Raw genomic sequence first — 24598 nt, 5'->3', positions numbered from 1 at the left:
ATCATCTACCTTCCAAATTGATCTCCATATATCAGGGGGCACAATAAGTCCAAAAAACATGTTAATATCTGGCAGAGTCATAGTACAGGAGCTAATAGCTCCTTCCACTTCTTCCTAAAAAGCGGCAGGATTTTTCCGCGGATCGGACAAAGCAGCCTTAAGAGCCATAACATCTGCTCCACTCCAAGGAGTGTAGACCCAATTATAAACAAAATATCCTTTTGCATTATCTGAATCTTTATCGTCATTTGTTCCTGCTCCCTTTGGGGGAACATACCGAGGTGCTGCTTCACGCATTGGTTTCATAGTGACTACAGTATCACTAGTATCTTTATCTGTCCCCATAGCTCCCTCTTGTCGCTCAGGAGTCTGAACTGTTTGTTCAGTTGTAGCTTTACCAGCTGCTTTTTTCTCCTCTTGCAGACGGAACGTGTCAGTGCGCAATTTAACCACTCGCCTAATTATATCAGGCACCTGTGAAGGAAGAAAGGTGCATTCACTTAATTGTTTATAATCGGAATTTATTTCAGAGGGTTCTAGATCATCAGAATGCTTTCTAAAACTGAGTATTACTTCCCAAGTAAATGTCTCTACAAAATATAACTGCTCTAAATATTTCCGCTGCTGAACCATTGCTACGAGTTCTGGAGCAGAGGCACTCCCACGAGCTGCTTTACGAGCAGCGGATCGAAGAGTGGCCTTGCCTTCAGTAGTCAAAGTAGCGCGAGTCTTCCGCCCATCTTGCTTATCTTCATCTTTTTCTTCTGAAGACAAATGCCCCTCATCAGAACCCTCATTCTCAGGGGCACTAGGGAATTTATGCGGGGGTGGAGGTCTATCTAACAAGATGGAATCATCCTGAGGTCTATTAAGTATGGGATAAATAGGGCGCCTAATAGGGTACTGGCCAGTTACCTCTAAACGATGCTCCCTATCTTCTTTACCTTTTATTTCCTTCATCTCTCTATTTTTCAATTCCAACGCTTTCTGATATATCGTTTTACGCTGTTCTTTTCCTGCTATAGCTTCTTCTTTCCTCACTCTCTCTTACACTTCTTTCTCCCACATTCATACACAATCAAACATCTTGTCGGCTCCTATGCTTAAACAAACACTGCTCTACATCCTGAATCTTTTTAAATTCAAATGACCCATTCACAGGCCATCGTAAGTCAGGATCCTTTTTCATATATTTGTTCCACAGTGTACTATACATTATGGAAGAAATATTGTATTTAATATACATATGCTTATTAGGTGTCCCCTCTGGGGGAGACGGCTGACTTCTTTCTAAATCCATTTTGGTACCACCAAGACCGCAACACAACCTATGGAGTGCGCTAGGAGCAGGCATGCTACCATATTTGTAAAATATTACTTATCCCAGATATATCAAAGTAGAGAAAAATCTCCACATTACCTGCCTTTATCTTTTGCAAATGATGAACAAACAAACAAACAAAACCAGAATCTTGGCCAAGCAAATCCAAAATCAAGAGTGCCGCTTCAGCGACCTTACCAAACAAAAGTCTCCAACCTCCAACTGCCAATCTCTTGGTCGACCTATTGGTCACTGCAAAACTTGCGCCAAAGGAAGTCTCAGTCTGGACCAGCCACCACCTGGAGTGTCAAATCGAGAAAAACGGAAAAGTCGCTTCGGTCTGCAAAGACAAGGGTCTCCTCATGCAGGACATCTCCTCAGCAAGATTCCATTCTTCCGTCAAGACCACTCGTTCTTGCGGCCGCGTCTCCGATGAGCCCCACGAGTCTGGCGCCAAAACTGTGGAAATGTGCCTTTTTAGGGCCACACCGGTGCAGGTTTCACCCTTCTCTTTGTCCACGGGTCCTTAAACCAACAAAGAAGAGATTGGCACTGAAGCTGGAATTTAAACAACAAGTTTATTAATCACTCATGACTACGTCAATACAACACCCTCAAGTGCTGAAGGAGGTAATACATTGAAGTCACAGACCATGGTGCTTATATACCCCCTTTGTTGCAGAGTAAGCATGTAGTTACAAATAGAAGGTACAAGCATACACAGGAATAACTACCGACGAACATGGGCAGATGGATATCACTTAGTCAGCAAAGTGGGAGGGGGAACAGAACTGCTTACATCAGTAGGGAATGGTAGACCGTTACATTTTTAGCCAGGTACATTCTAGCAGCTACAGGCCTTTTCTCAGCACATCTTGCTTTGGCTCAGTACAGAAGGAGTTAACTAAAGCTGATGACTCAAGCAGAATAGAAAAGCAGGCAACAGTGATGACTAAAGAATCACAAGGCTAACAAAATGGATGCTGCAAACAAGATGGCTTCAACTCATGCTAAGAGTAATTATTTTCGATTCCCACAACAGTATACCTTGCAGTAGCTCTGTTACTCTGCACCATCTAATACAATGAACTGACCAGTACAGTATACCTTCTAATAGCTATGCTACTCTGTACCTTCTAATACAGTGTACTAACTAGTATGGTATACCTTCTAATAGCTGTGTCATTCTGTACCATGTAATACAGTGTACTGACTAGTACAGTATACCTTGGAGTAGCTCTGGCACTCTGCACTATCTAATACAGTGCACTGAGTGGTACAGTGTACCTTGGAGTAGCACTGTCATTTTGTAACATCTAATGCAGTGTACTGACCAGTACAGTATGCCTTGTAGTAGCTGTCAGTTACTCTGTACCATCTACTGCAGTGTACTGACTAGTACAGTCTGCATTGGAATAGCTCTGTTACTCTGCACCATCTAATACAGTGTACTGACTATTTCTGTGTACCTTCTAGTAGCACTGTGACTCCGTACCATCTAATGCAGTGTAAAGACTAGTACAGCATACCTTGGAGTAGCTCTGTTACTGAGCACCATTTAATACAGTGTACTGACCAGTATAGTATATCCTCTAGTCGCTATGTTACTGTTACTCTGTACGTCTAGTACAGTGTACTGACTCTTACAGTGTCCTATCTGCTGCAGTGTTCATGTGTACCACAGTGTGTGGTCTAGCACTGTGTGGTGTAATGTAGTATTCTGTGCAGTGCAGTGTATAGTAGGATGTCCTCTCTATGTGGTCCTGTTTGGTGTAGTGTGCGCTTTATGTAAATGCACGCTTTAGTGTAGTGAGCAGTCTAGTGCCGCGCTCTCTAGCGCTCCTTCCAGATGTGGTGTAAATTAATCATATGAAAAACAGAAAGCAGTAATTACAGCCTTTCTTTGTGTCATTAAATCTCTAATTATGAATCTCTTCTCTGCAGTGATGGTGACTCTGGATCCTGACACAGCTAATCCTTGGCTCTTCCTGACTGAGGGGCAGAGACGTATGAGACGGACAGACACAGCACAGCCTGTGCCGGACACCCCCAAGAGATTCACCCACTACCACTTTGTGCTGGGGAGCGAGGGGTTCACCTCCGGCAGACATTACTGGGAGGTGCAGCTGCTGCAGGAGGGGTATGCGTGGGCGGTGGGGGTCGCAGCAGAGTCTGTGAACAGAAAGGGACCCTTCATATTGTCACCTTCCGAGGGAGTCTGGGCTATACGGAGGTGGGACGGTGAATGGAACTACAAAGCTCTCACCTACTCTGAGACCTCTTTGTGGCCTCGTGAGAAACCCCAGAAGATGGGGGTGTATCTGGACTACGAGGGGGGGCGGCTGTCCCTGTACAATGCTGACTCCATGGAGCTGCTCTACACCTTCCCGGGGGCGCCCTTCACAGAGCGGCTCTTCCCGTTCTTCTGGCTCGGGGGAGAAGCGGAGCTGAGGCTGGTGTGAGAGCTGCAGAGAGCTCCAGCCCCTCACCCCTCCCTCCCACCCCCTTCTGCAGTGATAACAATGTGACTAGGAGCACTAATAGAGATGCTTTCAAATAATAAAGCACTCCCTTTCGGAGTAAGTATCTTGGGAGGGTGTAGTAATTCCAGTGACTTGAAAAGAAGGTTTCTTTCCTGTAGATTTATTAATGTATAGATGTCCGCCAACCCCGATGTGAAGAGCCCACACCTCACCTGTCCATCCCCAGTTTAAGCACCAACTTTCCAAAGAATCTTCTTCACAATGACCCTCCTACATGTTGTCATGACAACCAGAAGCCTCATGTGAAAGTGACCACTACATATTTCTTTTCCTTATACAATTAAAAAATAATCCCAGAAAATGTTTTCCATGTGCATCATACACCAAACATCATGGAAGACATATTAAAGTCTATGCAGAGTTAATAAATGTGCATTTCTTTCGCATGTGGAGCTTTGACATTAATATGTCACAATATAGTGCTGCGCTGAGGAGCACTTATTAAAAGTGATTGTTTTTAAACATGTCCTTAGAAACCCTTCCTGCCCCCACGCCGGCGACAGTGCTATTATTAGTGAACTAAGAGGCAAGACAGTTGTTATGTGAACCCTGTATGCAACCCAGATTCAGGGCGGCTTTAGGACAGTGCAACCGGTGCAGTCACACCTACGATGACCTGGGAGAGGTGCTGTGTTCAGTAATAACTTTGGGTTTTAAAAGCACCTGCTGTTTCCTTGTGTGCCCAGCAGGTTTCAGGCAACAATAAAAATGCCACGATAACGCAAGTGATTACTGTTTCTGCTGGAGAGAGATGGAAGTTTTGGCTAGTTGCAGTTTTGACTCATCATAAAGTAGCACAGAGCTAAGAGCTGTAAAGAACGTGTACATGCAGATCACAGAACAGTAATCCTCATTGGTTTGTGTAACATTTCCTATAGACCACGGGTACTCATAGTACGGCCCGCGGGCCGCCAGCGGCCCGGCAAGCCTTCCTTGGCAGCCCGCGGACCTTGCAGACATCGTAACTGTGCAAGCACCGCCGGTTGCAGCAGCGTGGAGCTATGGGGGCCGGGTGATTCTTTTAAAAGCCATTCACTTGTTAATAAGGCTTTGTTGTATTTCACCTCTTCTTAGCGCCCCTGCATCTCCACTCTGAATGAGTGGAGATGCAGGGGCGCTAAGAAGAGATGAAATACAACAAAGCCTCATGAATGGTCTTTAAAAGACCTGTGAAGTACTTGGGTGCGGCGGCTGTGTGCGTTCCAGGGAAGCTGACTCAGCGCGGGGTGAGGTGACGGACAGGGGGCGGGGGGGGATGCAGGTGTACAACTGAAAGGCACACAGTGGCAAGAGAACTTTCCAGCTCTTAGAACACACATCCAGGACCAACCTCGTGTGGTACTTCTCCTAGATTGCTTAGATAGGGAACCCCAGGGAAAGCGAAAGCAAACTGGTGCAGCCTTCCTGCAACTTATAACTGCACACCAGCTTTCCTAGGTGACAACAACACTGTTCATATTCGTGGGCACGGCGTGTGAAACGTGCTGTACACGCGGGTTGTTTTATGCCTCTTCTCAACAACTGAATTCAAACTTTGTTAAGGGGCAAATCCGAAGAACAGACCCTTCCTGACTTAAACGTAATATACACACCTAGTGTGAAATAACACGCAGTAACACAACAGGTCGGCGGGTACAAGAGACACTTCCGCTGGCCCCACACGCCCGCATCTCACGGCAGAGCAGGGCGTCTATTTAACAGCGATGGAGCCTTCTAACGAGTCTGGGGCTAAGCAGCAAGCCATGGCACTCGACTGCCGGCTAATTGGCTGCCTTGCGTCTGTGCTTGACGGCCAGTGTGCTGTAGCTAGGATACCGAGACACCACCGCCCCCCGAGACAGCCGGAGTAATGCGGGAGCATAGCCGGCAGCAGGTACCAGCCGCTCCCGGCCTACACCACGGGGCCGCCGACAGCTCCCTCCAACGGCCTGCTCTGGGGCTGTGGAAGGAAGGAGCAGTGAGCTGCAGAGAATGAGTGAGCTGCAGAGAATGAGTGAGCTGCAGAGCACAGGGGAGAGCCACAGATAGGAATGAGGAACTGATTGAGAGAGAGGGAGAGAGATAGAGAGAGGGAGGGAGACAGGGAGAGAGAGAGGGAAGGAGAGAGGGAGTGAGACAGGGAGAGAGAGAGGGAAGGAGAGAGAGAGGGAGGGAGACAGAGAGAGAGGGAGGGAGACAGGGAGAGAGGGAGGGAGACAGAGAGAGGGAAGGAGGGAGACAGGGGGAGGGTGGGAGACGGGGAGGGAGACAGAGAGGGAGGTAGACAAACGCAGTGAGTGAGGCAGAGGGAGAGAGAGAGAGATAGAGGAAGAGAGAGAGGGAGAGGGAGTGAGACAGGGAGAGGGAGGGAGACCGGGAGAGGGAGGGAGAGAGAGGGAGACAGAGGGAGAGAGGGAGACGGAGGGAGGGAGACAGAGAGAGAGGGAGACAAACAAAGTGAGTGAGACAGGGAGGGAGGGAGGGAAACCGAGAGGGAGGGAGGGAGACAGAGAGAGAGGGAGGGAGACAGAGAGAGAGAGGGAGGGAGACAGAGAGAGAGAGGGAGGGAGACCGAGAGGGAGGGAGGGAGACAGAGAGAGAGGGAGGGAGACCAAGAGGGAGGGAGGGAGACAGAGAGAGAGGGAGGGAGACAGAGAGGGAAGGAGACAGAGAGGGAGGGAGACAGAGGGATGGAGGGAGACAGAGTGAGTGAGACAGAGGGAGACAGAGACTGAGGGAGGGAGAGAGAAAGGGAGACAGAGAGAGAGAGAAATAGATAGAGAGAGAGGGAGACAGAGAGAGGGGGAGTGATAGAGGGAGGGAGGGAGACAGCTAGATAGATAGATAGATAGATAGATAGATAGATAGATAGATAGATAGATAGATAGATAGATAGATAGATAGATAGATAGATAGATAGATAGATAGATAGATAGATAGATAGATAGATAGATAGATAGATAGATAGCGATGTGTGAATGCCGGGTCTGGTGGCTCAGTGGATGAAGGCGTCTGCTGCAGGGGCCTGTGTTCAACCTCATGGTCACAGTTTTTTTTTGTTGCTCTAGCCCAGCCCCCTCCCCTACTGACCCCGCCCCCACCGGTGCGGCCCTCGGCCACAAACCACACTGTAAATTTGGCCCCCGAGAGAAAGTTTGTGAGTACCCCTGCTATAGACTGATTTACACACATAAGACGAATTGCCTCTGTATAACGTGTGCGATGTAAAGCGCTCTGACACCCTAGGGTTAGTACGAGTAGCGCTATAAAGCAAGACACGCGTGTGAGACAGGGGCTGTGCAGAGAAGAGGGACGCTGTTGGAAGGTGGAAGTGGGAATCTTTGCAGAAGGCGGTCATGGGGGGAGGGGCGTCAGAATAGATTGTCACACGAGGTGACTGACTCCGAAGCTGCCCTGCCCAGACTCTTATAGATTAAGCAACGGTATAGTCTCTCAAATCAAATGCAATAGGTTCTTATAGCGCTGGTATTCTAAGCTCACGGGATTGAAAGTGCTTTCATATGTAATAGTGAAGAAAATGGAGGATCAGTGAAGTGCACTATTTACCTGGAATAATAAAGTGCGGTTAAATGGGGAAGTCGCGATTAATCCAGGTTTTCTCGTTTCACTTTGTACAAATCAGCCACTAAATGGGTTTCTATTTGTCTCTCCTTTTTACCTTAAATGTTAATGCTTTTGAGATCCATCACCAGTGAATGAAGCTGGTATTTCTTTGCCAGGGTTTAAAACTTCTTTCTATGAACAGTGTTTTTGTAACATGTGAGCTTGACGAGGCCACTCATTACGGACCACGGGCATATTATCAAGCACAGCGTTAAAATTATCACCGCTTTAGTGGCAGAAAACTGCCGCTAAAGCGGCGATAATGGTCTTGATAATATGCCGCAGAGAATTCCCATAGAAGTCCATGTTGACATCAGAACATGGGCTTCTATGGGAATTCTCTGCGGCATATTATCAAGCCCATTATCTCCGCTTTAGCTGCAGTTTTCTGCCACTAAAGCGGCGATAATTTTTAGTGGAACATCTGGCCTGCTGCACAAGCCACTGTTGTAATTTATGAACTCTCTATTGTGCAAAGATATGCAGCCTCTGTGAACAATGAGCAATAATGTTATATTCCAGCACAAATACAACACAATATCAGCCTCCTGCAGTAGCTTTCATGACTCCACAAACTTGTCCATGTTGTGCAGACATATTATGTGGAATTAGCTTGTGTCTGCACATTATTTCCATATGTCATTCTGTATGTCACTGGAATCAAGCTATCCTGGCTGAAGAGGGGTGAAACCCCGAAACCGGTCCTCGGATGCTTGTTTCCAGTCCAGGGAGGACCTGGCTTGGCAGTTCGGGCTGGACTGTTCCCATGAGGCACAGAGTCAAGACTGATTTGCACATGGCTGGGTTCAAACTGGAACGGCATGGTGAGCAAAAAAACGATGGATTTAGGCCCAGATCTCTGTACTGGGGTGAATGTATGACACTGTTCTGCATTCTGTCCATCAACTGTTTTTACATTCTGTATATACAGGCTGTTCTGCGTTAAAAGCATGTGTCATGAAACCTTAAGAACAGCAGCTACATGTGTGACACTCAAAAGCAAATCTGCATTTCAAGCCAACACCAGTGCATGCTGAGATGACAAGGTACTTAATAGGAAGCAACAAACCACTTGTCTCAAAATGCAAAGTGCTATTGACACAAATGGTCAGGGATTGAGGGGGTCACTGGGAGTGAGGTTTGACACCAGGACAAACAAAGCAGGATGATTTTGCTGCGAGTTTTAAATGCTGCTCATGGGAGAGCAGGGATGATGTGTAACACCCGTCACCTCTTCATCCCTTTAGGGGTTTCTGCTTCTTAATATCCGAGTCTTTGCTTCATGGAGATAGGTTGTAATTCTTGTCTCTTGAGTAAGACCTGGGCTGAGTGTGTTCTCTTTCAGCTTGAGTGTGCTGACTTCCATTTATAAGGTAGCTCAGTGGGTTGATTCAAATTTGCAAGACCCAAAATCGAGAGGTCACAGGTTAAAATCCTGGCTGGGGCTACATCGACTTTCAAATGATTGCTCTGTATTGTAGTATTTATATAAACGTTCATGCTGTTACCACTGGTTGCCAGCTGACTGCCTGAGATATTTATTAAGCGCACTTATGCCGAGGCGTCTTGGCGCTGTGATAGAAGGGGTGAGCGGAGCAGGTCTAAGATTTAGTGAAGAGACAGGTTTTCAAGGACTTTCTGAACAGGATCATACTTGTTCCTAATCGAAGTTCTGTTGGTAAGGTGTTCCATAATCTTGATGCCTGGAAGGAGAAGGCCTTACCTCCCCAGCGGGCCCTCTTAAATTTTAATGGGCAGACTAGGCCCATACTGGTTGATCTGAGTGTGCAAGTCGGAACATAGGGAGGGAATAGAGACTTCATGTCGTCTGCACCTCCTCCATGTACAGCTTTATGTACTAGGCATAAGGTCTTATACTGTATCCTATTACGCACAGGGAGCCAATGGAGTCTCCTCATGTTTGATGATGTAGGATGATGTTTCGGGAGATCTAACAGTACTCTGACCGCCGCGTTTTGCAAGGACTGGAGCTTAGAGAGCTGTCGCTCTCCTATCCCAGCATATAATGCATTGCAGTAGTCTATGCGGGACAAGACTAAAGCCCCCACTACCGTTTTTCTTAAGGAAAAAGGGATAAAAGGTAGAATCTTCCGGAGAGTCTTGATCATCAGGAAACAGGCCGAGGTAACCTGATTGACTTGCAGAGTCAATGAAAGGTCTTTGTCAACCAGGAAGCCTAGGTTCTTCACTTTGGGTGCGGGAACAGGGCAGACACCCGCTTCTGGTGGCCACCAAATGTGGTTCCAGATGGATGGTTTATGACCGAATTCCATCACCTCCGTCTTCTCAGTGTTAAGTTTGAGGAAATTCATGCTCATCCATCTCATCACACTGGAGAGGCAGGTTCTAAATTTCTCTGCAGTGACTTCGACACTTTGCGTCAGAGACACCACCAGTTGGGTATCGTCTGCATAAGATACCAAATTTAACCCATGATCCTTTATTAGGTTTGCTAGTGGAGTTACATACAGATTGAACAGCGTGGGAGAGAGAGCTGATCCCTGAGGAACGCCACAAGGGAGAGAGAGTTCTTCGGACTGGAGTCCATCCCAGTGGATTTGCTGAGATCTAGGCTCTAGAAAGGAATGTAGAAGCGCCAGAGCAGAGTCTTTTATGCCTAATAAATTCAGTCGATCAAGTAGTACTCTATGATTAACGGTGTCAAATGCTGCCGTTAGATCAAGGAGGACAAGAATAGCCCTACCCCCACTGTCCATGACTCTACGGATTTCCTCTGTAGCCATTATTAAGGCTGATTCAGTGGAATGGCGCGGTCTAAATCCATGTTGTGTAGTGTCCAAGGAGCTGTTAGTGTCGATAAATTGCATGAGCTCCTGGTTAATCACTTTTTCTAATACTTTAGATGGCATTGGGAGACAGGAGATAGGGCAATAATGTTTAGTGTCCTGTGGGTCAAGTGAAGGTTTCTTAAGAATGGGCCTGATGCAGGCCTTTTTCCAATTTAAAGGGAAAACTCCCGAGCTAATAATCTTGTTTAACAAAGGAGTCAAAGATACACTTATGACAGTAGGGGCTAGATGGTATATGCGATGAGGGCAGGGATCTAGGGGAGAGCCTGATTTTATTTGGAGTAGTACATCGCTGACCTGTTTCTCAGTGAGAAGAGAGAATTGGGACAGGTCGTTGAGCGGTCTAGGATCCTCCATGGGGTTGTTTATGTTCTTCCCAGGATCAGTCTATAGCTCCTGGAGTTCATTGTAGACGTCTTGAATCTTACGTTGGAAGAAAAGGGCAAGGTTATCAACAAAGTTTTGATCTGGACAGAAAATTGTATCGTTAGGACTCTTAGTTAAAGAGGTCACTATTTTAAAAAGTTCCTTAGAGGAATTATTAGCCTCTTGTATTTTATTAGTGAAGTATGTTGTTTTAGCTTGTTTGATTAAAGATTTGTACAGTTCCAGAGTGTGGTTATATTCCTTCTTTGATGCAGGACTATAATCTAATCTCCAAAGGCGCTCCTGCCGCCTACATTTGATTTTGGCAAGCTTCAGCTCTGCTGTATACCAAGATGAGGTCAGTAACCGTCTTTTTGGTTGGGTAGATTTCTCTGGGGCAAGTTTATCTATTGCCTTACTGATCCAGGAATCAAAATTAGTAGCCCCTCCATTACTGTCCTTGAGGTGGGGAGAGCAATTTAGCAGAGTTTCAGCTAGTTCCACACTTTGTATGTTCTTCCAAGGACGGGTATTTACCAGCCGAGGGCGAGATTTCCGTCCAATCATGGATAGATCAAGGTTCACTTTAAAGAGAATTACTGAGTGGTCCGACCATGGGACCCGTTGTATATCTTTTACTTCAAGCTTATCATTATTGGTGAAAATTCCATCAAGTGTGTGCCCCGCTAAGTGGGTGGGTTGTGATATGACTTGACGCAATCCATACCCTGCCATATTATCAATTAGATTAGATGAATCTGAATTGCTACGGTCGTCTAAGTGGAAATTAAAGTCACCTAAAACCGTAAACTTTGCGGTATCAAAACAGGATTCAAGAAAGGTCTGTAGTGACTTGGTGAAAGGAGCTCTTGCTCCTGGGGGTCGGTAGACCAGTAGACCGGATAGAAGCTCAGCATTGTTAAATTTTACAGTGAATGACATAGCTTCGGCCACTAGTGTGGATTCTTGTTTGAAAGCAATTTTGAGGTGGGAGCGATAAATAAGCGCGATACCTCCTCCGACCGTTCCTGTCCTGTCTATTTGTGCCAGTGAATAGCCCGGGGGGATAGCAATGTTCCAATTTGGAGCAGAGGCGACCAATGACCATGTTTCTGTAAGAAAAACCAGGTCTGGACTGGTGGCTGATATAAGGTACTCTAGTTCATATTTGTGTTTTGCCATTGACCTTGCGTTAAATAAAATACAGTCCAGCTCATTGGCATTGCTTGAGATGCTACCAGGATTTGAGTTCACTGATAATGTGTCATTCTGGCCCGAGCAGTGGGTCAGTGGTCTGAGGCAGGAATTGTGCAGAGAATCGATGGTGCCTGTGAGCGGAGTAAAACCCGTCTTCAGGCCACACGTTAAACAGCAGTTAGGGCCCGCTACATCATGGCCGATCAGGAGGGCCGGCCGCTGGCACTTACCAGTGTTTAAGGACATGAGTACGTCCTGCTGATACCTAATTCTTCCACCACACGTACGGCCCATGGCGTTGGCCGCGGTCTTGGCGCGGACGGGCGCAGACGGGCTTGCCTTTGGCACGCCTTCGGCGTGCCGGCGGCGCGCCCGCTGCGCGTGTCCGCTGCGCGGTCGTGCCATTGCGTGCTTTATAGTGGGCGACCAGGAAGCTAGAACGCTAACTCATTCAGATTGATCCCGCTCTGAAATGGGCTCCGCGCTAAGCAATGTTTAAATAAAACTGATTCCCACGTTTAAAACACAGTACAAATATCAACAAATGTGCAAATAGCAATTGGTTGTTTAAAAATATTAAAAGGTGGCCTGAGCAGCAGTTTGTAAAAAACAGTCTGTCTCCCCTCTTCACATCAAGTGCGCGGTCGCGCCGTTGCGTACTTTATAGTGGGCGACCAGGAAGCTAGAACGCTAACTCATTCAGATTGATCCCGCTCTGAAATGGGCTCCGCGCTAAGCAATGTTTAACCCCTTGAGTGCCCATGACGAGATGGTCTCGTCATGGGCCGTGGTTGCGCTGTGCCCATGACGAGACTATCTCGTCATGAACCCCGCCCGCTAATTCAACGCCCGGCACAGGGCGGGGAAAGGGCGGGGCACACAAGGGGTTAAATAAAACTGATTCCCACGTTTAAAACACAGTACAAATATCAACAAATGTGCAAATAGCAATTGGTTGTTTAAAAATATTAAAAGGTGGCCTGAGCAGCAGTTTGTAAAAACAGTCTCTCTCTCCCCTTCACATCAAGTGTGCGGTCGCGCCGTTGCGTGCTTTATAGTGGGCGAGCAGGAAGCTAGAACGCTAACTCATTCAGATTGATCCCGCTCTGAAATGGGCTCCGCGCTAAGCAATGTTTAAATAAAACTGATTCCCACGTTTAAAATACAGTACAAATATCAACAAATGTGCAAATAGCAATTGGTTGTTTAAAAATATTAAAAGGTGGCCTGAGCAGCAGTTTGTAAAAACAGTCTCTCTCCCCCTTCACATCAGCTGACGTCACTGAGAAATGGATCTAGAAGCCCTACACATTCATTTAAATTCATTATGATTTCTGGGATTGTAGTTTTGGTATACATCAGTACAGTTATTAACATTATAGGATTAAAATGGTCTCACTGGTGATAAATGAATATTACAGGTTAAACATTTAACAAAACCTAATAAACAGATATATTTACAATACTTGTAATTGTCAAACTTTTTCAGGAGTGCCGTAGCAATCTGGGGTAACTATACTCAAACTATAAGAAAGAGGGCCTGGTACCACCGGTGTCCGGGGGCTTCACCTTACTCAAGACTGAGCACCGAGTGAACCCCTCACCCCCATATTCTAAGAGTAACGAAGAGAGTCTGTTACCACCGGTGTCCGGGGGCTTCACCTTACTGTGGGTCGAAGACTGAGCACCGAGTGAACCCCTCACCCCCATACTCTCAGAGTAACGAAGAGAGCCTGTTACCACTGGTGTCCGGGGGCTTCACCTTACTGTGGGTCCAAGACTGACCACCAAGTGAACCCCTCACCCTTGACACTCAGATTAACGAAGAGAGCCTGTTACCACTGGTGTCCGGGGGCTTCACCTTACTGTGGGTCCAAGACTGAGCACTGAGTGAACCCCTCACCCCCATACTTTCAGAGTAACGAAGAGAGTGTTACCACTGGTTTCCGGGGGCATTACATTACTGAGGGTCGAAGACTGAGCACCGAGTGAACCCCTCACCCCAATACTCTCAGAGTATTGAAGAGAGCCTGTTACCACTGGTGTCCGGGGCCTTCACCTTACTGTGGGGCCAAGACTGAGCACAGAGTGAACCCCTCACCCACTGACTCTCAGAGTAACAAAGAGAGGCTGTTACCACTGGTGTCCGGGGGCTTCACCTTACAGTGGGGTCCAAGACTCAGCACCGAGTGAACCCCTCACCCCTTGACTCTCAGAGAAGCGAATAGAGCCTGTTACCACTGGAGTCCTGGGGCTCCACCTTACTGTGGGGTCCAAGACTGAGCACCGAGGGAACCCCTCACCCCCATACTCTCAGAGTAACGAAGAGAGCCTGTTACCACTGGTGTCCGGGGGCTTCACCTTACTGTGGGTCCAAAACTGAGCACTGAGTGAACCCATCACCCGCATACTCTCAGAGTAACGAAGAGAGCCTGTTACCACTGGTGTCCGGGGGCTTCACCTTACTGTGGGGTCCAAGACTGAGCACCGAGTGAACCCCTCACCCCTTGATTCTCAGAGTAACGAAGAGAGCCTGTTACCACTGGAGTCCGGGGGCTTCACCCTACAGTGGGGTCCAAGACTGAGCACCAAGGTAACCACTCACCCCTTGACTCTCCGAGTAACGAAGAGAGCCTGTTACCACTGGAGTCCGGGGGCTTCACCTTAATGTGGGGCCAAGACTGAGCACCAAGTGAACCCCTCACCCCCATACTCAGAGTAACGAAGAGAGCCTGTTACCACTGGTGTCTGGGGGCTTCACCATACTGTGGGGTCCAAGACTGAGCACCCAGTGAACCCCTCACCCCTTGATTCTCAGAGTAACGAAGAGAGCCTGTTACCACTGGTGTCCGGGGGCTTCACCTTACAGTGGGGTCCAAGACTGAGCACCAAGTGAACCCCTCACCCCTTGACTCTCTGAGTAACGAAGAGAGCCTGTTACCACCGGTGTCCTGGGGCTTCATCTTACTGTGGGGTCCAAGACTGAGCACCGAGTGAACCCCTCACCCCTTGACTCTCCGAGTAACGAAGAGAGCCTGTTACCACTGGAGTCCGGGGGCTTCACCTTACAGTGGGGTTCAAGACTGAGCACCGAGTGAACCCCTCATCGCTTGACTCTCCGAGTAACGAAGAGAGCCTGTTACCACTGGTGTCCGGGGGCTTCACCTTACAGTGGGGTCCAAGACTGAGCACCAAGGTAACCCTCACCCCTTGACTTTCCATATAACGAAGAGAGGCTGTTACCACTGGTGTCCGGGGGCTTCACCTTACTGTGGGGTCCAAAACTGAGCACCGAGTGAACCCATCACTCCCATACTCTCAGAGTAACGAAGAGAGCCTGTTACCACTGGTGTCTGGGAGCTTCACCTTACTGTGAGGTCCGAGACTGAGCACCAAGTGAATCCCTCACCCCCATACTCAGAGTAACGAAGAGAGCCTGATACCACTGGTGTCCGGGTGCTTCACCTTACAGTGGGGTCCAAGACTGAGCACCAAGTGAACCCCTCACCCCTTGACTCTCAGAGTAACGAAGAGAGCCTGTTTCCACTGGTGTCCGGGGTCTTCACCTTACTGTGGGGTCCAAGACTGAGCACCAAGTGAAACCCTCACCCCTTGACACTCAGAGTAACGAAGAGAGCCTGTTACAACTGGTGTCCTGGGGCTTCACCTTACTGTGGGGTCCAAGACTGAGCACCAAGTGAACCCCTCACCCCTTGATTCTCAGAGTAACGAAGAGAGCCTGTTACCACCGGTGTCCTGGGGCTTCACCTCACTGTGGGGTCCAAGACTGAGCACCGAGTGAACCCCTCACCCCTTGACTCTCCGAGTAACGAAGAGAGCCTGTTACCACCGGTGTCCTGGGGCTTCACCTTACTGTGGGGCCCAAGACTGAGCACCGAGTGAACCCCTCACCCCTTGACTCTCTGAGTAACGAAGAGAGCCTGTTATCACTGGTGTCTGGGGGCTTCACCTTACAGTGGGGTCCAAGACTGAGCACCAAGGTAACCCCTCACCCCTTGACTCTCCGTATAACGAAGAGAACCTGTTACCACTGGAGTCCAGGGGCTTCACCTTACTGTGAGGTCCGAGACTGAGCACCAAGTGAACCCCTTGACTCTCAGAGTAACGAAGAGAGCCTGTTACCACTGGAGTCCGGGGGCTTCACCTTACTGTGAGGTCCGAAACTGAGCACCAAGTGAACCCCTCACCCCCAGACTCTCAGAGTAACAAGGAGAGCTTGTTACCACTGGTGTCCGGGGGCTTCACCTTACTGTGGGGTCCAAGACTGAGCACCAAGTGAACCCCTCACCCCTTTACTCTCAGAGTAACAAAGAGAGCCTTCTACCACTGGTGTCTGGGGGCTTCACCTTACTGTGGGTCCAAGACTGAGCACCAAGTGAACCCCTCACCCCCAGACTCTCAGAGTAACGAAGTGAGCCTGTTACCACTGGTGTCCGGGGGCTTCACCTTACTGTGGGGCCAAGACTGAGCACCAAGTGAACCCCTCACCCCCTACTCTCAGAGTAACGAAGAGAGCCTGTTACCACTGGTGTCCGGGGGCTTCACCTTAATGTGGGGCCAAGACTGAGCACCAAGTGAACCCCTCACCCCCATACTCAGAGTAACGAAGAGAGCCTGTTACCACTGGTGTCTGGGGGCTTCACCATACTGTGGGGTCCAAGACTGAGCACCCAGTGAACCCCTCACCCCTTGATTCTCAGAGTAACGAAGAGAGCCTGTTACCACCGGTGTACTGGGGCTTCACCTTACTGTGGGGTCCAAGACTGAGCACCGAGTGAACCCCTCACCCCTTGACTCTCCGAGTAACGAAGAGAGCCTGTTACCACCGGTGTCCTGGGGCTTCACCTTACTGTGAGGCCCAAGACTGAGCACCGAGTGAACCCCTCACCCCTTGACTCTCTGAGTAACTAAGAGAGCCTGTTACCACTGGTGTCTGGGGGCTTCACCTTACAGTGGGGTCCAAGACTGAGCACCAAGGTAACCCCTCACCCCTTGACTCTCCGTATAACGAAGAGAACCTGTTACCAGTGGAGTCCAGGGGCTTCACCTTACTGTGAGGTCCGAGACTGAGCACCAAGTGAACCCCTTGACTCTCAGAATAACGAAGAGAGCCTGTTACCACTGGAGTCCGGGGGCTTCACCTTACTGTGAGGTCCGAAACTGAGCACCAAGTGAACCCCTCACCCCCAGACTCTCAGAGTAACAAGGAGAGCCTGTTACCACTGGTGTCTGGGGGCTTCACCTTACTGTGGGGTCCAAGACTGAGCACCAAGTGAACCCCTCACCCCTTGACTCTCAGAGTAACAAAGAGAGCCTCCTACCACTGGTGTCTGGGGGCTTCACCTTACTGTGGGTCCAAGACTGAGCACCAAGTGAACCCCTCACCCCCTACTCTCAGAGTAACGAAGAGAGCCTGTTACCACTGGTGTCCGGGGGCTTCACCTTACTGTGGGGCCAAGACTGAGCACCAAGTGAACCCCTCACCCCCATACTCAGAGTAACGAAGAGAGCCTGTTACCACTGGTGTCCGGGGGCTTCACCATACTGGGGGGTCCAAGACTGAGCACCGAGTGAACCCCTCACCCCTTGACTCTCAGAGTAGCGAAGTTGCGCAGTCCAAGCTTACTCAAGGAAAAGGTGCGGGTTTAGAAGCCACATGTCCAGTAAAGCATAAAACAGTTAAATGGTTGTCAAGCCAGTGCTTTTACTTGAAAAATGAAAACTTCTTTAATGACAAACACACAACTCACGACTGTGCACAAAAATAGAGGGAGCAGAAAGATGCACCTAGTTATACTCTGGAGGGAGCGGGGAATCAGCCAATGAGGACTAAGGCTCTCTCTAAGTAAGGGGTATTGTGCTGTCGAAGTGAATGTGCAGTAGAACAGTTGTACAACAGGACAGGGGCTGAATAGGACTTGGTCCTCGGGCTCTCAGCGCTCTCTCCGAGTCTAGTTAGCCCTTTTTTCCTTCTGGAATGGACTGTGCCAGTTATGGAGTTATAATGGTGCCAATGTCTGTCTGGTCCTTTCCTGCAAGATCTCAATTCACACTGTACCTTAATTGTAGTTCAGTAGAGGGTGTTCTCACTGGACGCGTCATGGGGTGCCCCACCACTAGTGCATGTGCTCACACACAGCTCCTAGGGGCAGCCAGGCTGATTCTGTCTTGGCCCTGCCATAAGCACTTACTTCTGTCGGTGTCCATATGCACACACCTCCAGTCCAGGTGAGTAGAAGAGAGGGAGAGAGTGGCAAAAGTTATAGAGAGAGAGTTAGAGTGGTAAAAGTACAGGGGAACAAGGGGGGAGACAGGGAGTGGTGGAAGGTGAGGGAGATACAGTGAGGGGGAGAGAAAGAAAGGGGGAGAGAGGTGAAGCCGAGAGAGACGGAGAGAGATCGAGTATGGGGGAACTGGTGGGAGAGTGAGTGTGATAGTGAAAGAAGGAGGAGGTGGAGGGGAGAGTGAGCGAGAAAGAAGGAGGGTGAGTGGAGGGAGAGAGAGCGAGGGGAGAGAGAGACTGCCAGCAGTCAGTCTACAGTACGAGTGACTGCTCAGATGATGGCGCTGCACGTCTGAGGTTTGCTCGGTTTCCAACGCCTGTGATGGACAGAGGTGACCTGGGCCCTTGGGATCTGCATTGAGCGGACACCATGCTTCTGACCCGCCCAGCTAGACCCTATGGATGAACAGGTGTGTAATCTAGCGCCTAGGTGCCCCAGCCTGAAGATCACGGCAGCCTAGATAAATTGCCCCAAAGCCCTGCAGAGTACCCACAGGCTCCTTAAAGCTTCCTAAATGTTTAAAGTATTGTCTAGTTCCTGGTGGTTCTTGAATAAGATTCCTAGGCGGAGGGTTAGCGCTTCGAGCTGCGAGGAGAACCCCTCATTCATTCCTATAGAGCGTCGACAAAAGGGAAAGAGCGAAGGGGCATATGTATCAAGCCCTTTTCCCGTTCGCAAACGGGCCGATTCTCAGAATCGGCCCGTTTGCGAACGGGAAAAGGCCTTTTGGGATGTATCATCCTAAAAGGGCATCGCAAATTAGAGAATCGCAAATTTGCGATTCTCTATTTTGCGATTGCATTTAAGGAATTGCAAATTGCGATTCCTTAAATGCGATGTAACAAGCACCCAAGTTGTGCGATTTCTCCTTAAGAAATCGCAAATTACCACCAACTTCAAGTTGGTGGTAATTTGCGATTTCTTTGAAAGATGCACTTTTTGGCATTTTTCAAAGTGCCATGTGGCGCACATACATGCCCTTAGGGCATGTATGTGCGCCACATGCGCACACATGCTCATTTCAGGGGTGCATCAGGGTGTTCTTATGACACCCTTGCACCCTTGAAATTATTCTCAATTTGCGATTCTCTAATTGCGAATCGCTAATTGAGAATGTCTTCCCATTCATTCCTATGGGCCTCCTGGCAATTAATTAATCGCAATTAAGGAATGCCAAGGAATCGCTAACAATTTGTGACTTTTTTACCTACATCTCGTTTGCAATTCCCAAATAGCGATTCTCAAAAAATCGCTATTTGAGAATCGCAAATAGAGAATTTGATACATATGCCCCTAAGTGTTTATGTGACGGAACTATCACTTTCTGTGGCAGTATAAATGAGAGACTTCGACTCTGGGGCTGCAGTGCGACTAATTCACCACAATGAATGCCTTATAATGACATGGACGTGCCCGGGTCCACTGAATCAATGAATTAACAGTCCTCTTTGGACTGCAGCAAGTTAAGATGTTCCTCTTTTTTTAAATTTGATTTTATAGTTGTTTTTTGATCATATACACCGGTAAACACCCATTACATCGCGGCTGTTACCATGCATACAATTACAAAGCAAGCGTTACCACGCATGCGTTGTAACAATGAATACACTTTACTACACATTTTTTTACAACGTATGTGCTTTTACCACGCATGCCTTTCCATCTAATTTTGTTGTAAAGGTATGTATAGTAAAAGCACATATGTTATAAAAAAAATATAGGCGATCCACGTTGTTGTGAGGAAACAGAAGCTGCCTGCACCGCACAAACCATAAGGAGAGAAAGGTAAGGGGGATTGGGCATGGGGTGGGGGTTACTAATTTAGGGGCTGAGGTCTAGGGAGGGGTCGTGCCTGGGTAATGTTTTAGGGTTTAGGGTAAGGCAAGGGCTCGGGGCCGGGGGGGGTCGTGCGGGGGTAGTGCTTTAGGGTTTAGGACAGGGAGAGGCCTGAGGGTCAGGGGGACTCGTGCAAGGGTAGTGTTGTTTTAGGGTTCAGGGTAGGGAAAGGATTGGGGATCGAAGGGTCATGCAGGGGTAGTGTTTTAGGGTTTAGGGTAGGGAGAGGACTGGAGGTCGGGGGAGCTCATGCAGTAGTAGTGTGCAGGGGTAATATTTTAGAGTTTAGGGTAGGGCAAGGGCAGGGGGGTCGTGCGGGGTTAGTGTTTTAGGGTTTAGTGTAGGGAAAGAATTAGGAGGGGGTTGTGCAGGGGTAGTGTTTTATGTTTAGGGTAGGGAGAGGAATGGGGTCAGAGGGGTCGTGCAGGGGTAGTTTTGTTTTAGGGTTTAGAGTAGGGAAAGGATTGGGGTTGGGGAGTCGTGCAGGGGTCGTGTTTTAGGATTTAGGGTAGGGAAAGGATTGGGGGTCAGGGGAGTCATGCAGAGATAGTGTTTTATGGTTTAGGGTAGGGAGACGACTGGGGGTTGGGGGACTCATGCAGGGGTAGTGTTGTTTTAGGGTTTAGGGTAGGGAAAGGACAGGACTTGGGGTCCGGCAGGTGTCGTGCTGAGGCTGGTGTATGAGCTGCAGCCGCCACAAACACACAGCAGCAGAGCTGAGGCCGGTGTATGGACTGCGCCCGCCCACGAACACACATCAGCAGAGCTGATGCTGGCGTATTGGCTGCATACCCCACAAACACACAGCAGCAGAGCTGAGGATGGTATACAGGCTGTGCCCCCCACAGCCAAGAATACGATTCTAACACATGACAGTTACCATCCCAACTGTCAAAAAGACTCAATTCCTTTTGGAGAATTTTTAAGGATTAGACGCTATTGTTCAAACATTGAAGACTATGATAAAAATGGAGAAGAACTGAAACAAAGACTACTACAGAGGTAATATCTTAAACGTCTTATTAGGACAGCCTACAAAAGGGTGCGCTACTACAACCGTGATGCTCTCTTGGCAGATAATACCCGCCCCAAAAAGGATAATTTAGTTTGTGTCATAAACCCTTCACCTTTGAACTTTAAAGTCAAAAAGGTGTTGGACAAAAATTGGCACATTCTAAATATCAACAAAGACCAAGAAATCGTACAAAAACCTATAGTAGCTTACCGGAGAAACAGAAATCTTAAGGATAATTTGGTACACACAAGGGAAAGACAGACCCCACAAGAGAAACAAACAACCATTACAGGTCCCCCCATCTTGGGAAACTACAGATGTGGTACATGTGTGGCATGTGATACTGCAGTTGTTACCCAATATTGGGAATATCGAGGTAAGAAGGGAAAACTAAGACTTCACAAATTGTAGAAGCCATAACTTGGTTTTCCTTATCCTCTGCCCCTGCCACAAAGGGTATGTGGGAGAAACAAGTCATCAGTTCAGAATCTGGTATAGCGAACATAGATCAGCTATCAGAACTCGGAAAATCTTGTCCCCCATGGTCCAACACTGTATCGAATTTAATCATAATGAAAACGAGCTCAGATGGCTAATTTTGGAAAAAATTAATGGCATTCCCAGAAAAAACATCGATGAAGTACAGAAATGTCGTGAAACTTTTTGGATTTATACCCTCAATTCAGTCAAAGAGGGCCTGAATGAGGAGATAGTCTGGCAGACAACTTAATGATTTTGGTAGGATGAACAATAAAGATCTTAGATTGAGACCAAGGAGAGCAAAGACTTACAGTAGGGGGTTTGGATGACATCCAGAATAGAGAAGACTACAGGATGTCTATGAATTTTCTTGACATTCGCACAGACACACAGCAGTAGAGCTGAGGCTGATATGTAGGCTGCCTCCCCCAACACACAAAGCAGCAGAGCTGAGGCTGGTATGTGGCTGCGCCCGCCTCAACTGTAGGAGAGTAAGATCTGCTTCTTATAGTTACCCCCACTTTTTGCTGAGGTTTCACTGTTTTTTGACTTAGTCAGACTGGGATCCTGCTAATCAGGACCCCAGTCTATCTGCTTTCTACTCTAAATTGATTACATGTACTTTAGGTACACTCCACAACCACTCATCAGAAGAGTTGAGGCTTGTGTATGGGCTTCACCTCTCACAAATGCAGAGCAGCAGAGCTGAGGATGGTGTATGGGATGCGCCCCCACGAACACACAGCAGCAGAGCTGAGGCTGGTGTATGGGCTGCTCCCCACACAAACAAAGCAGCAGGGATGAGGCTGGTGTATGCGCTGTCCCCCCCACAAACACACAGCAGCAGAGCTGAGACTGGTGTAAGGGCTGTGACCCCCAAAAACATACAGCAGCAGAGCTGAGGCTGGTGTATGGGCTGTGGCCCCACACAGTCGCAGAGCTGAGGCTGGTACAGGGGCTGCCCAGCCACACAAAAACGCAGCAGCAGAGATGAGGCTGGTTTATGGGCTGTGCCCCCGACAAACACACAGCAGCAGAGCTGAGGCTGGTGTATGAGCTGCGCCCCCCACAAATACACAGCAGCAGAGCTGAGGCTGGTGTAGGGGCTGTGCCCCCCACAAACACATAGCAGTAGAGCTGAGGCTGGAGCAGGGCTGCGCCCCCCACAAACACGGCAGCATGGCAGAGGCTGGTGAATGGCCTGCGCCCCCTACCAACACACAGCAGCAGGGCTGAGTCTGGTGTAGAGGCTGCCCCCACACAACAACCTGGCAGCAGGGCTGCGGCTGGTGTATGGGCTGCGCCCCACAAAAACACAGCAGTAGTGCTGAGGCTGGTGTAGGGATGCCACCCACACAAACACACGGCAGCAGAGCTGAGGCTGGTGAATGGGCTGTGCCCTCCACAAACACACAGCAGCAGAGATGAGACTGGTGTAGGGGCTGTGCCCCCCACAAACAAACAGCAGCAGACCTTAGGCTGGTGTATGGGCTGTGTCTCCCACAAACACACGGCAGCAGAGCTGAGGTGGGTGTATGGGCTGTGCCCCCCACAAACACACAGCAGCAGAGCTGAGGTGGGTGTGTGGGCTTCGCCCCCCACAAACACACAGCAGCAAAGCTGAGGCTGGTGTATAGGCTGCCTCCCCCCACACACAGAGCAGCAGAACTGAGGCAGGTATATGGGATGCACCCCATATAAATACACAGCAGCAGAGCTGAGGCTGGTGTTTGAGCAGCATCCCCCACAAACTCACAGCAGCAGAGTTCAGACTGGTGTATGGGCTGCGACCCCCACAAACACACTGCAGCAGACCTGAGGCTGGTGTATAGGCTGCACCCCCCACAAACATACAGTAGCAGAGCTGAGGCTAGTGTATGGGCTGCACCCCCCACAAACACACAGCAGCAGGGCTGAGGCCGGTGTGTGGACTGCACCCCCCACAAACACACAGTAGAAGTGCTGAGGCTGGGATAGGAGCTACCCCCAACACAAACACGCAGCAGCAGAACTGAGACTGGTTTATGGGCTGTGTTCCCCACACTAACACAAAGCAGAAGAGTTGAGGCTGGTGTATGGGGTGTCCCACTGCACAGACACACAGCAGCAGAGCTAAGATTTTTCAGGGGCTGTGCCTGCCAAAGACACAGTAGAAGAGCTGAGGTTTGTGTGCGCCCCCCAGAAGCACAAAGTAGCATAGCTGAGGCTGGTATAGGGACTGTGCCCCCCCCCCACAAACACACAGAAGCAGAGCTGAGGCTGGTATATGGGTTGTCTCCCCCCACACACACACAGCAGCAGAGCTGAGGCTGGTGTATGGGCTGAGCCCCCCACAGACACACAGCAGCAGAGCTAAGACTTTTGAGGGGCTGCGCCTGCCAAAGACACACAGCAGAAGAGCTGAGGTATGTGTATAGGCTGTGCACCCCCCCACAAAACACACAGCAGAAGAGCTGAGGCTGGTGTATGGACGGCGCACCCCAGAAGTACATAGCAGCAGAGCTAGGCTGGTATAGGGTGTGCACCCCCCACAAACACACAGCAGCAGAGCAGAGGCTGGTATTTGGGCTGTCTCCCCTCACACACACACAGCAGCAGAGCAGAGGCGGGTGTATGGACTGAGCCCATCCCAAACACACAGCAGCAGAGCTGAGGCTGGTGTATGAGCTGCACCTTACAAACGCACAGCAGCAGAGCTAAGGCTGGTTTATGGGCTGCCCCCCCCCATGTACACAGCAGCAGAGCTCAGGCTGGTGTAAGGGCTGCGCCCCCCCCAAACACACAGCAGCAGAGCTGAGGCTGATGTAGGGGCTGCGCCTCCCACAAACACACAGCAGCAGAGTTAAGGCTGGTGTAGGGGGTACACCTCCCAAAAACCCACAGCAGCAGGGCTGATACCGGTGTGTGGGCTGGGCCCCCACACAAAACAAAGACCAGCAGAGCTGAGGCTGGTGTATGGGCTACGCCCAAAACAGGTACACAGCAGCAGAGCTGGGCTGGTGTAGGGGCTGTGCCCCCCACAAACACACAGCAGCATAGCTGGGGCTGGTGTATTGGCTGTCTCCCCCCCACACAACTAGTGTGGCATAATGAGCAGAAAA

General features: G+C 49.2%; 1 protein-coding gene across 1 annotated transcript in view; it reads left to right on the top strand.

Moving 5' to 3' along the window:
* LOC146869599 (butyrophilin subfamily 3 member A3-like) overlaps window positions 1-4330 on the top strand; it is a 299341-nt gene extending 295011 nt beyond the window's left edge. The window contains exon 15 of the mRNA XM_085608183.1: window positions 3266-4330. Coding sequence (XP_085464309.1) covers window positions 3266-3783 — 518 coding nt within the window. The 3' untranslated portion in view covers window positions 3784-4330. The remainder of the gene's footprint in view (window positions 1-3265) is intronic.
* The last annotated feature ends 20268 nt before the right edge of the window (window positions 4331-24598 follow it).

Source organism: Triturus cristatus, chromosome 1_1 (assembly GCF_964204655.1).
Source record: "Triturus cristatus chromosome 1_1, aTriCri1.1, whole genome shotgun sequence".
Taxonomy (NCBI): Eukaryota; Metazoa; Chordata; class Amphibia; order Caudata; family Salamandridae; genus Triturus; species Triturus cristatus.
This window is presented reverse-complemented; position numbering and strand designations above follow the sequence as displayed.